Genomic DNA, 12588 nt, shown 5'->3' with positions numbered 1-12588 from the left:
ATCTTGCTTTAAATGCAAGCAACTTACAGCTGCTAAGTCATAAAGTGGATGTTGAAGAAGACTGTTGGTTATCTTACCATATCCTATAAAATTGTTTCTGATTGAGTATGTAATTTAGGCAGTTTGGACATCTAAGCTGCTGATAGAAGCAATTAAATGCCAATAGCCCAATTTTAAGTTTTATTTAGGTGCTTTAGATGTACTTCAGTGCTTCAATTTTCATCATAAGCTTTAGATATTTAAGTAACTTAATTTCACCCACAAATTTTACTGCAATTTTGTCCATAAGGAAATGTAGATTTCTGAAAAAATCTATTATTCTTCTATTTTTCATACTTGAAAACGGACAGAGGAGGAATAGCTTTATTTTCACTCCAAATTTGCTTTCATGGTGCAAACATCTATAGAGAAGACTGTAACTGTCTGGTCACTGGGATTGAGCCTGAATCAAGGTGTGCATTCATGTATCACCAACTGCAGGAGTGTAATTACAGTTATGCCCTTTCTGGATCATTCTGGTATTGCAACCAATAAATGAAAAGTAAATATCCTAAACCACTTGTAAAACTATTGTAGGGCTTAAAACAGAAGTAAGACAACTGTAACAAGTCTTCTTTGACTACTGCATGGTAAAAAGTGGTAGTACACAACACTTGGGAGAGTTGTGTAACATTTCAGACCTCGTTGCTGGGGGCTGGGTAGTGAATGTATGTCCCAGCTGGGGTCACCAGGCAGTGCTCACAATAAAGGGCTGTTAGAGGGAGCAGCTGCACAGTGTGGATCACGTTGCACTGACAAGTGTAGTGACTTTCTTCTGCTTGTTCTGCAGGGAAGACTGTCTTGCTCTTCCCTATTTACTTAGTTTGTAGGTTCTGTTTTCTCATTGTGTGAGGATTTGATGAGGTGATACAGTGTTAATGACTGAGACAAATACCCCTCCTGGACTAAGCATGTACATTAATGATTTATTGAATTTGACTGTGTCATGATCAGCATGCCTTCCCGTTAATTACATACTTCCTGGGCTCTCTGGTAATAAATGTGGTGCTTTATTCTCAGAACCGTTCCATTTCCTGAAGTTTCCATTCTTTCCATTTTAGATGGCTTGACAGACTGCGTAGACCCTGACTGTTGTCAGCAAAGCAACTGTTACTCAAGTCCTCTCTGCCAGGGTTCTCCTGATCCCCTTGACCTTATTCAGCACAGCCAACCACCTTTCTCTCAGCATCCTCCAAGGCTCTTTTATGATCGAATCAGATTCCTTATTGGGAAGGAAAGCACTCATGTAATCCCAGGAGATGTCTCCTTTGAGAGCAGGTGAGTCTTCTTTTAAATGAAAGACTTTTCTGAATATTGAGAACTGCAATTAAATTATTTAACCAGGAAAAAATGGTGGTACCTGGATAGCTGAGAATTTTTCACCAGTGCTCATAAAATACTTAACAGGATAGCAAACTTTAAAGTCCCAACAGCTGAGGATCTTGGTTATCTGATTATTGTTGCTACCTGTCTGGTTCATGTAAGTGTCACAGCAACAAACTCTACTGCTCTTATTAACAAGACTGACTTGGGTAAGTTGTCTCATGCTTGTACAATCAGCAGGGGGAAGTTCAGCCCTTCACACTGTACCTAAGTGATGGCAGGATGCAAGTTGGATTCACATCTGCTGTCTTCAGTTACCTTTCTGCCCTATACAATTTGATTGGTATTTACAGTGTAATGAATTTAATGTGTGTCACTTACATGTAATCTAGACACATAATTAAAAAACTTCCTTGGTTTTGCTACACATTGATAAAGCAGTGTGGAATTTACTATTTTGTGCTGCAGGTTATCATGCAAAGAGTAGAGTGATCCATGAGTGTTTGTGAGATTGGCTTTGCCCTTTAACAGGAAGGAAATATGCAGTAGGAAAAGGGCACTTACTTACTCAGAAAACCTGGTAACACATATTTTCTTGAATATTTGAAATACAGGGGCACATAAGTTTTTACGCTGCAGTTCACTTGGGAAGCTATAACTTACATGCTGACAAAGAGATCCACAAATCATCCACATCACCTGACTATTACCCTGTCAACTAGGCCTGTGCATTGGATAAACCATGTTCCAGTAATAAGCACATAAGAATTTTTTTGTTTTCCCAGTACATAGCACTTAGGTTACAACCTCAACACAATCCCATAGCTGCACACAAATTCAGTGCACTTTTTTCTTTGCAGCATTAATTTTTAATAAAGTAAATTTGTAAACAGAGTCATTATTGATCTGAAATGCCTAAACATTTAATCAGTATTAATAATGTAACAGGATGTTATAAATATGTAAAACAATAGGCCATGAAGATGAACTCCATGAGAAGCACCCACCTGCCTCTGGTGAGTCTCTTGGAGTGTGTTGTGCTTATGAATGAGGCCACTGCATTTGGGGCAGGGTCCTTGGCTGGCTCTGTGCACAGTTTAAACCAAAGGTCACCACTGAAAAATTTTCTTCATCAAAATGCCTCACAGTGAGGAGTTTCCAGAGAGGAGGTGAGTGCTCAAGTTGCCTGTACAGTGTTCTGTGACACTGCAAATGTTAGCAGCCAGATTGCACATAATCCCATCAACGTGCTTCTATAGATATAAGGAATTGATCTTTTAAAGCTATCATTGATGGGATTTAACTTGGATTTAAAAGCTTTTTCTGAGTATTTCATTTCTTTACCCTGATACCTGCCACGCCTTTGAAGACTGAAGAGCAGTGAAGTTCCATGTGGGAGCAGCAGCCCATCCCTCACCATGGCTTCTTACTTCCTGCCACTGAGAAGTAGGACTTTGCTGGCATTGGTGTATCATCAACACCCCAGATATCATTTCCCCCCACTGTAGACAAATTTATAGTTAGCTTGGTTAGAAGATCATTGGGATTCAGATGAGGGTGGCTGCATCTTTGGAGTCTGGGCAGTGCCTGGAGACTCATGCTGTGCTGTGTCTCCTGGGGTTTGTCAACAGTAATCTGCAATGTGCTGGGCACCCCAAAGGGTTGCTCAGTCCACACTTTGCTTGATCCTCGAGTCTTCCAGGCTGTTGAAATATTGTTCATCCATAAGTCAAATATTATTAAAAACTGCCAGAATTTTCCTCAAGGATGAGATATAAGCAGGGTCTCTGAACAAGGCAATAGCTGAGCCGTGCTGCCTCTGTTCAGAAATCTTCCTCTGACGTTGCCAATCTGACTGTCATCTTGTGTCAGTTCTTCTCCTGGGAATTACAATTACTGAAAAAATATAGAAAGACAACTGCTGCTACAGTAAAAAATCAGAAATCTGTGATCCAGCCTATCTGGTAAAGAACAAAGAATGCTTGGGAGGTTTAAATCTCCTTTGGGCTTTTACTGAAAAGGTTGTGTCTAGGCAGATGATCTTAAGTCATGGCTGCCTGCAATGCCACTGATTTTATAACACTGGTGGTTCAACATGTTGGAAGGATTGGATGTAGTAGTGGCATGCATTTATATCAGAGCACTGGCATCTATTCTCACTGGTGCTCCAATTTTGCCAAGCCCTATCTGCCCTTTTTTTTCCCTTTACAAGAAATCTCTGAGACCATTAGGAGGATTAAGGAAGAGACATCTATCCAAGATTTTCAGTCTTCTGATTCAAATGACATTGGGCAGTGTTTTGCTGTAACACAGTATAGTAAATGTATGTAAAGTATGGGTGATGTTTGCATGAATCTCCCTGGAGACAAAGTGATGTTGATTAGATCTTGGAAAGCTATCAAAAAGGGTGAAGATTATCTCTGTCCTTCAGACTGGAAGTGTTTGGTCTCTGCCATATCCTGGAATTTTACAAATAATCTGAAATACTAAAACTAGTTGTTCTGTCAGCTGCTGAGACATCTATCCCTCTGCATTTGCCTCTTGGACTTTATCTTAGGTCTAATATTCAAACATTTGGCTTCTAAAATACAGTCAGGATGTTGCATGAGCTAAATACCATGCCATGGCTAAATACTACACCAAAAATAATGTTAAGGAGCTACATGTTTGCAAAACATATTTTACATTTTGTTATGTCAAAGCTATGTCATATGCACTGGGTTTGTACAAACTCCCACTTAAACTGTGACATGCTGAAAGGCAGATTAGAGACATTCTGGATAAATGGAAATGTACTTGCTTACATCAGGCATGGTTTTAACCTACTACATGTAGCAGGGTGTAGCAGATTATAGTGTTTTTGTCAACTTTTGTTCTCAGGAAGGTTTTTAGCTTGTTTCTTTGCTGAGGTTTTTTTTTTTAATGCATGCTGCTGGCAAGCTATTTGACTCACTGCAAATTGCCCACGAAAAGGGCCCAGTGTATGGTAGTGAATTAATTACCCTTCAAAGGCTGCTTACAGCAACATTGTCAGCAGGAAGAAATGAATGTACCTCACTAGCCTTCAGCTTAATTTCTCTCATTGAAGATTTTAATCAAAAATGTAATACATTAAATGACATCTTCTGGTAATGTGACACTTGCAAATTCACAAGCTGCTTGACAGAGTTCCATATCTGAGCCTAATGTCTCAGCCTGAGGTGCTTATTGGAAGCTTAATATGCAAAACAAAAAGAAAAAAATAGCAGGTAAGTAGCAGCAGAGCAAGGCAGAATGGTGGTAGAATAATAAAATGCTTTACAAGTTCTGAAAGAATGCATCTAAAACTTCTGCTCATATTTTAAATTAGAGATGTCAAACAAACTGCCTGTCAGCAGAGACCTGAGATCCACAGCATAGTGAGTTCCTCAGTTACTCATGGAATGACCCATGAAGCATTGACAGAGGAATCCTACTTCTTTTAGGCCACCTGCAACCCATGGGAATCTCAGCTTTATCTCAAAAAGCCAACTGCTCCCTCTGGAGTTGCAGATTTAGTACAGCTTGCCAAGGGACTAGGAACATTTTAAATGCATTCGAAAATACTAAGGCAGCGTATCAGGGGCATGTTCCTGCCCAGCTTCACCAAATTAGAAAAGACATTTTTGCACTTACTTTCAAGTTAAAACAACTTGGAAAGCCTTAGGTCTAAGATTACACAATCATCACAAATAGGTGGCTGTTGGACAGATAGTACAAGTTATTCCCCGTGAGAAAGCAAAGCAGGGCAGTCACAAGAATGTGGAATAAGTCTTAGAGGCAGAAAATGCAGTGCATTGAGGAGACATCATGATCTTCAGAGGTTTCTCTGCTCAAATTAAGAGAAGCAGTGAGTGGTAGCAAGGCCCCCAGCTCATCTGGGAAGGGGGTGAATGCTGAAGCAAGGAAGCATGAAGTGGCAGTTGACTGTGAAGGGACATCACTGCAGGGAACATGCCCTAAAAGCCCTGGAAAGGGAAGGAATTAAGTGAGGTGTTCCCTAAGCAGCAGCGCTGCAGGGAACCTGCGTGGCAGCATGCCTGGGGACATGGGGTCTGCTCTGTGAGCTGCCAGGGCACCAGGAAACCAGGGAGAGCTGGCTGCAAACTGGGGCTCTTGGTTACCTCCTGACCCTTGGAGACTAGTGCTGGTCATAAAGTAACTGAAAAATGTTTTCATACCTGCGGTAAGTGCCAGAATTAAAGCTAATTCTGATCAAATGCTAAGTCAAAGATTTAGTAGGTGCTGGTAATTCAAAAAGAAGCCAGAGAAGACTCTTCAACTTAGAGTAGGTAATAAAGAGACATTAAATAATGAGGACAAATGTAGGAACACAGAGGCAGGCTTAGGACATTTAAAATCTAAGAGATTACAAAGACAATTCAGTACAGATAAATGTAGAATAATGAGGTTTATGTGTCTTTATCACATACCATAAATATGTGTGGCTTGTAAAATATGATGAATAAAAAAGGAGAATGTTGAAAGATAAGTCTCTTAATATTATTTATGAATAATGGGAAGTGAATGAATAGAAGAAAGAAAGACCATGGATGAAATAATGGAGATTTTGATGAGCTGTTATCATACAAATCTGTGTGCTTGATAAAATATGAGGACAGAGTAGTGTCAGAAGACAGGTCTGTGTTGAATGAACAAACAGAAGTGCAAGAATAATGCACTGAATAATGATTACTCCCAGGGGTCTCACTCTCACACCAATGTGTGTTGTAAATATATGGAATGCACTAATAAAGGTATTAGAAAAGAAAATGCAGGTCTGTGGATGTTAAAAATACATGAAAATAATAGAAACCAGTATTATCTGCTCTAACAAATCAAAGAGTAATTGGACCTGGCTGTTCTTTTGAGTGAGTCTCATGAGTCAGTTGAGACAAATAGGAGCTCAATTGCCTTCAGTGGAGCAGCAGATTTTGGGCCACAAATAGGGCCACAACCAATGTACTTCGTATAGAAAGTGAAAAAGTGGTAAGTCAGAACTCTTGTTTTGCGTACTGGCAGTAAGGCAGCCTCTCCCATTCCTCTAGGATTTATCAGCATCTTTCCATGGCCTGGGAGCATGGAATTCCTATTAGCAGCTGTGGTGAATGGTACTCTCAAAGAGGTTAATTTTTACCAGTTGCATTTTCTCAAGTCATAGTTAGACAGGTTTGATGATATCATGGTGATAAATCAGTGTCCTGTCAGTGGCTTGGGAGAATGGGATCTTAAGAAACATGTCAGAATTTTCAGAAATTTGTGTCCAGTTTCTGCATATGATTGCATTGGATCATGGTCAATTAATCTCTCTAGGGATATTATTTTAATTCATATGTAAACTCCTAAGTAACTTTTTTCTGAGGAGCTATTAAGTTTTTTCCTTTAGATCACGTATTCACTGTGCAGTGGATGTGTCTGTTGAGGGCTACCACAAATTTTCAATTTGAGAAAGAGACATGACAGTGCCTAAATTTATGCTTGTCATTTATATTGAATAATTAATGCCAGTTCACTTTATATGTATTCTCTTGGTTTTGACCCTAAACGTCTTAAGGTTACCAAAAGACTTCTGCATACACTGTTCACGTCATTATGTAAAACTGCAGTTCCAGGAAACAGGTGCAGTAGTATCATGAGTTTCCAAGACCTGGGTTGGTTCAGCCAGTGTGTTGATGTGGTGTAGCTGACAGCACAGGGCAAAATACTGGGAGGGTTTTCAGTGGAACGTGGCTGTGTAAAACCCTTAGAAAATCCTACTAGGTCCTAATCTGCACCATGATGACCATATTTCTCGTCTTAATCCTCATCATTAGGAGACTTGATTCCTTCATGTTTCATTGTTCAGATAGGTAAAAGGCTAAAGCTAAGAAAAAGAGTAATTTCTTCACCATTTCTTTGACTAAGGTGAAAGCAATGGTCTGAAAGGACAGCAGTGGAGGTTCAAATTGGACAGTAGGAAGAACTTGCCCTAAGTAGAGCATTCATACAGAGGCACTGGAATGGGTTACTTGGTGAACTTACAGAGTTAGACAAGCATCTGTCTGGGCTGATGTAGGCATAGTCGATCTAACCCGAGGCAAAGGAATGGACAAGATAAAGTCTTGTATTTCCTTTCAGCTCTCATTTTCTATGATTCTGTGATCCTTTTAGCCTCCGATTAGATCCACTTAGTAATGAGTTCACTTTCCTGTCCATTGACTTTGATGTGTTCTGCTGTTCTGCCATGTTCCAACCTCTTCACTGGAATGTGAGGATAAAGTGGAAAGTGGGTGCAAGTCCAACACATCCCAGAGGGAATTTAGAAGGGCATCACGTGTGATGGGGGATTGAGAAAAATGTATGTTACACTTGATTAAGCACCCTGTGAATTTACCTATATAACTTTCTGAAGTTCAGTGAAGCCCATGTATCTCACTGCTGCCTTATCACATTAGTTCAGCATTTTTCTAATAGACAGCAATGCCCTATACCTAGCAGCAGAGGTTTCATTCTCTCCTTTCACAAACGATCACTCCCTAGAGCTGCAGCAAGCTAAATCACGCTATCAATGAAACCTTTGCAGTGCTATTCAGTGGCAGAACAAATAGTATCCTGAAGTATGTCTGGAAACAGGAATATATTCTCCCTATACCAACAGTTTGTTGGAAAGTCTGTGTGTCATCTTTGTGAGAGAATGCTTTTTCAAATCAATCTTTTGGGCTTGTATGACTTTTCTTTCAAAACTCAACAGTTGCTCTGATACCAGAGTGGTTCTGTCTGGGACCGCAGCACAGCCCAGTTTCTGAAACCAGTGCCCATGTGTGTAAAATGTTGCCTTCTACTCTTCTTGTTACAGACGGGCGTGTGTCATCCGAGGCCAGGTTGTAGCAATAGATGGAACACCTTTGGTTGGAGTGAACGTCAGTTTCCTGCACCACAATGAATACGGATACACCATCAGTCGACAGGATGGAAGGTCAGGCTTTCATGGTTTAGGTTTGTGTAGTTAAGGCCATCTGCCAACTTCTGTTAATGTACAAAATTTCCATTGACATCACAGTTCATAGTGTGGCTTGAGGATGGCATCTGGCCTTCTGCACTGGGAGCACAGTTGAAGGGAGCTCTCTGTAGTAAAGGGACCAAAGAAGGAAGAGAAGAAGAAAAAAAAACCTGAACTGCAACAAAGTTACAGTGACATTCAAACTCCTGGACTCAAAATGTGGCAGATCTGCTGTAACAGTAGCTCCTTGACATTGGAAAATTTTCACAAGTCAGGTCTTCCAGGAAATATCCTGTCTTCCCTCGTTTTTTTCTGTTGTTACATGTGAATCACCCAAGTAGTTTATTGAGGTGTCAGTGAAGTCAAATCCTTTAGTTGATCATCTGAGACACACAAGGAAAGGTGAGAACAGACTCTTTCAAAATACAAATGGTTAAATTGCTGTTCCATAACAGCCCTGGCTTCCCCTTCTTCCCCAGCCTCTCAGGTCTGAGTTCATTTCTCAAAGACAGGTGAGGTTTCAATATATTCTATATTGCACTTCAGGATTGGCCATCCATTTGCAGTAGGGTCATGATTTGCTCCTGAACTTGAATTAAGTTGTTAAGGGCAGTTTAAGACTTCATCTTCCTTGGCTGGATTGTGAATTACAAGAAATCTGAAGCTGTCTTCCAGCAGGGAAAAAGTGTTGCAGTTTGTCACTGTTTCCACAATTATTTTTTTTTTTTTGTTTAGCTTTGCCAATTTATAAAAGTAAGGAGTGTGCATATTTATTTCACCTTAGTTTATTGACTTTCAAATCGCACTACTGAAAGTTAGTAATTATCATTTCCTCCTCATGCTAGCCTGGATAAAGCTGTTGCATTAAAATATGCTACCTGTATTTTGCTGTGAATGTAATCGGTGTCATTTGGGAAATGTGATGAGATATGCATAATTAAGTCTGACTTCTTATCACAGTTTGTTACCATCAAAAACCTCCATAATAGATGCATTCAATAATACAGAGAGTGAAGTAGCTATTTACATATTACCTTGTGTTGCCTGACTGTGGATGTCAGAAGCTCTGGAAATTGAGACTGTATATCATGCCTTCCATGTCCCACTGTTTTGCAGCCCAGATATGCCAATGGCTCTTCACAGCAGCTCCCAGAGGATCACCCTCCTCGTGTTCAAGAGCTGACTCAGTTCTCAGTGCAATTAATTGTCATTTTTCCCAAAAATTTCATATCCTGTACAGGGAGGTCTTATGCTCAATATACTCAACCTTTTCCCCCTGCTGCTTTTAGAAAAAGGGAAATGGTTATGTTAATAGAGCTAAGGCCTACAAGGCTTTAAGCCTTCTTATTCTGCATGCTCTTCCTGCATAGATGATGAGTGGCATCCTTTTTCTGGGATAGGAATTTCTTTTCATATAAACCAAAGCAACTGGGTTCACACTTTTGTTACAGGTGACTTATTAATATTGATTCTAGTTGATAAATAGAGGGGAGTGAGGCCAAGTAACAGTGAAATGCATACCGGGAGAAAGCACACAGAGGTAAAGCTTCTTTGTGGATACCAAGATGATGCAAGGAATGTACACTTGAATGATTTCACATAGTAAATTAATAGCTGTAATAATGAACATAAAGGGGGTTTTTGTGGTGCATTGAAAGATGTGGTAATGTGATGAAAAAACAAAAAGAAACAAAACAATTTGTTTTCTCTTTTCCAGTTTTGACCTTGTGGCTGTTGGAGGAATCTCTGTCACTCTAGTTTTTGACAGATCTCCTTTCATATCTGAAAAAAGAACACTTTGGTTGCCTTGGAATAGATTTATCATTGTAGACAAAGTTGTAATGCAAAGAGCAGAGTCGGACACACCATCTTGTGACATCAGTAGTTTTATCAGTCCAAACCCAATTGTACTCCCTTCTCCCTTGACAGCGTTTGGAGGGTCCTGTCCTGAAAGAGGAACTGTTATTCCAGAACTACAGGTAATGAAAAGACTTTTAAATGAACAATTTGTTCTGTTTCAGAATCAGGTTTAGACATTCTTTGAAGATAGTGAGCAAATAACTGCTGTTATGTCATTCCCTTGGCAGAATAGCACCAATGCATATCTGTTTAGTACTGTTTAACAAGATGCTCTTGTCTTTTTTCTTTCTTTACTTTTTAATATTTAAAGGTGCTTTATTTCTTACCTCCAAGTAGAAGAAAGTGGGGAATGCTAACATGAATTATTATTGAAACCCTGATTTGTTGATAGTGATGCACAAAACCATTCCTAGTTACAGATAATCAGTACAACTTCCAGTGTGAGACATGATGCTTTGAACATTCCTAGGGGTGTTTCATCCATTTACAGCTATATGTCAGATTCTTGAATTTTATTACTTTCTTTCCAAGGCAGAGCAATTTTAACATGATCTTTAGGACTTCTTTTTTAATTTAAATGTATTTTTTCTTGACACTCTCTTAAGTGTTCAAAGTAATTTCTAATTAACCTTGTAATTAACTGTTCTTTTACTTGGGACTTAAAAGAGGCTGTGAGAGTCAAACACCCAACAAAACACAGCTCGGGTCATATTAATAATGCTCTGAATTTTTAGTATGTTGTTTGAGCAGTTAGATTTTAAACAATAAGACCTCTTTTGGGTTCCCTTCTAACTTCACTGAGCAAGCGTGTAAGATACTTTTGAGGGTACCTGTAGCCTCCTAAAAGTGTTTCTACTTTATTCTACATATGACAGACCTCTGCTTGAACTCAATTATGTCAAAACATCTCCATAACTATTATCATGCTTCAGCCAGTTGATGGTCATAGCATTGCTTCACAGAATGTGCTAAGTGCAACTAATGAACATAAATTAAGAATAACTGCTGCACACCAGTAAGAAAAAAATGGGTCACTGTGCTCCACGTGAGGTATGCCTGGGTCTTCTTTGAACAGCGGGGTACCCAAAGATGCACTCTACTCAGAAACTGCTCCCCAGTTCTTTCTTCTTCATTTTTGGGTTAGGGGATTTTTTTTGGCATTGGAGGTTTCTTAGAGTGTTGAGTTTCATTGTACGGTTCTGGGAATTGAGCAAAAAGTAACAGCAAATAATAGGAGACAGATATGTTAGCATGTATTAATGCATGAATATTTCTTCCTGCTTTTCTATTAAAAAATGAGAAGGGATGTCAGATGTATGACAGAGAGGGCAGCTGGGATGTCAGCAGGAAAGAAGGGGAACACTGCAAATCAGGAACAATAAAGGGAGCAGGATTTCCCTGGCAACACTACATTTCATATGTTGAAACGACAAGTGCTGGCAGGCCTCCAGCTGTACTGCAGCAATGCTGTGATGCTGATACTGTTGCAGTGTGTAAATAAAATTGGTTGAAAGTGAAGGAATCTATTGTTAGACAAGGAATATTTAAAAAATGGGAAATGTAAACAAAAGCTTGTCTTTTTCCAAGCACGATGAATTTAACATTGTGACAGGTTGATTCATTAGTACAGAAATGCACCAACATCATTAACCTTATTAACCACAGTCAGGTGGCTTTTGAGTGACTGTGGTAGCATCCTCCAAGAAGCCATTCTCATCTCCTGCCTGCTCTTCCTCACAGTCTGTCCCAGAACAGCTCTTTTCTCTCAGGGGACCACAAGAGCTAAATCCCTTTTTGTAGCTCCAAGGCCCACATCATTCAAAAGGTCAAGGCCAAATTTCTTTTTTCTCCTGACAAGCTCACAGCCTTTGCAATCCTTCTACTTGCTGAGGGCCTATCTCCATTGCAGTGGGAATTGATACCACCCCGCAGTGGGCATGTCCAAGCTAGCTTTAATCCAAGTGCTTCAGACAGCAGTACTGACAGCAGGGCCCTGGGATTTGAGTTCACTTGCACTCCCTGGGGTCTTACCTGTGAGCGAGATGACTCTGATGCTCAGCCTGTTTCATCCTCACTGCTGTGTGTCCCCAGTTAGCTTGTTAGGGTCCTAATGCTGCTCCTTCGTACGCCATGCCCCTTCTTGCTGGAGCTTGGCCTAACTGCACAGATGGTTTAGCAGGAAGGTTTATTTTCTTTCTTAGCACTCTCCAAGCTAAAGTTATTGCCTCCAAAGTAGGATAGCATCTTCACATACAATGTATGTGATTGAAGATGTGTGTATATTTTAAAAAATTTTAATTGTATTCCAGTTAAGAACACTTGTTAAGTAAACCAAGTAGTAAAGACAAGGTAAAGCTGTGCAGCTTGTA

The 12588-nt window shown here is 39.9% G+C and overlaps 1 protein-coding gene across 7 annotated transcripts in view; it reads left to right on the top strand.

The window, feature by feature from the left end:
• The window catches only part of TENM1 (teneurin transmembrane protein 1), an 829870-nt gene that overhangs the window by 743060 nt on the left and 74222 nt on the right, over positions 1-12588 (top strand). For all 7 annotated transcript variants that reach the window (XM_042028501.1, XM_042028513.1, XM_042028533.1 and 4 more), the window contains 3 exons: positions 1101-1317; positions 8216-8335; positions 10077-10338. In XM_042028501.1, coding sequence (XP_041884435.1) covers positions 1101-1317; positions 8216-8335; positions 10077-10338 — 599 coding nt within the window. The remainder of the gene's footprint in view (positions 1-1100; positions 1318-8215; positions 8336-10076; positions 10339-12588) is intronic.

The sequence above is a fragment of the Corvus kubaryi genome, unplaced genomic scaffold (assembly GCF_017639235.1).
Source record: "Corvus kubaryi isolate FWS band 111438036 unplaced genomic scaffold, C.kubaryi_AGA036_p1.0 130, whole genome shotgun sequence".
Classification (NCBI taxonomy): domain Eukaryota; kingdom Metazoa; phylum Chordata; class Aves; order Passeriformes; family Corvidae; genus Corvus; species Corvus kubaryi.
The sequence above is the reverse complement of the archived record's forward strand: the minus strand, read 5'-3'. Positions and strand labels throughout refer to the sequence as shown.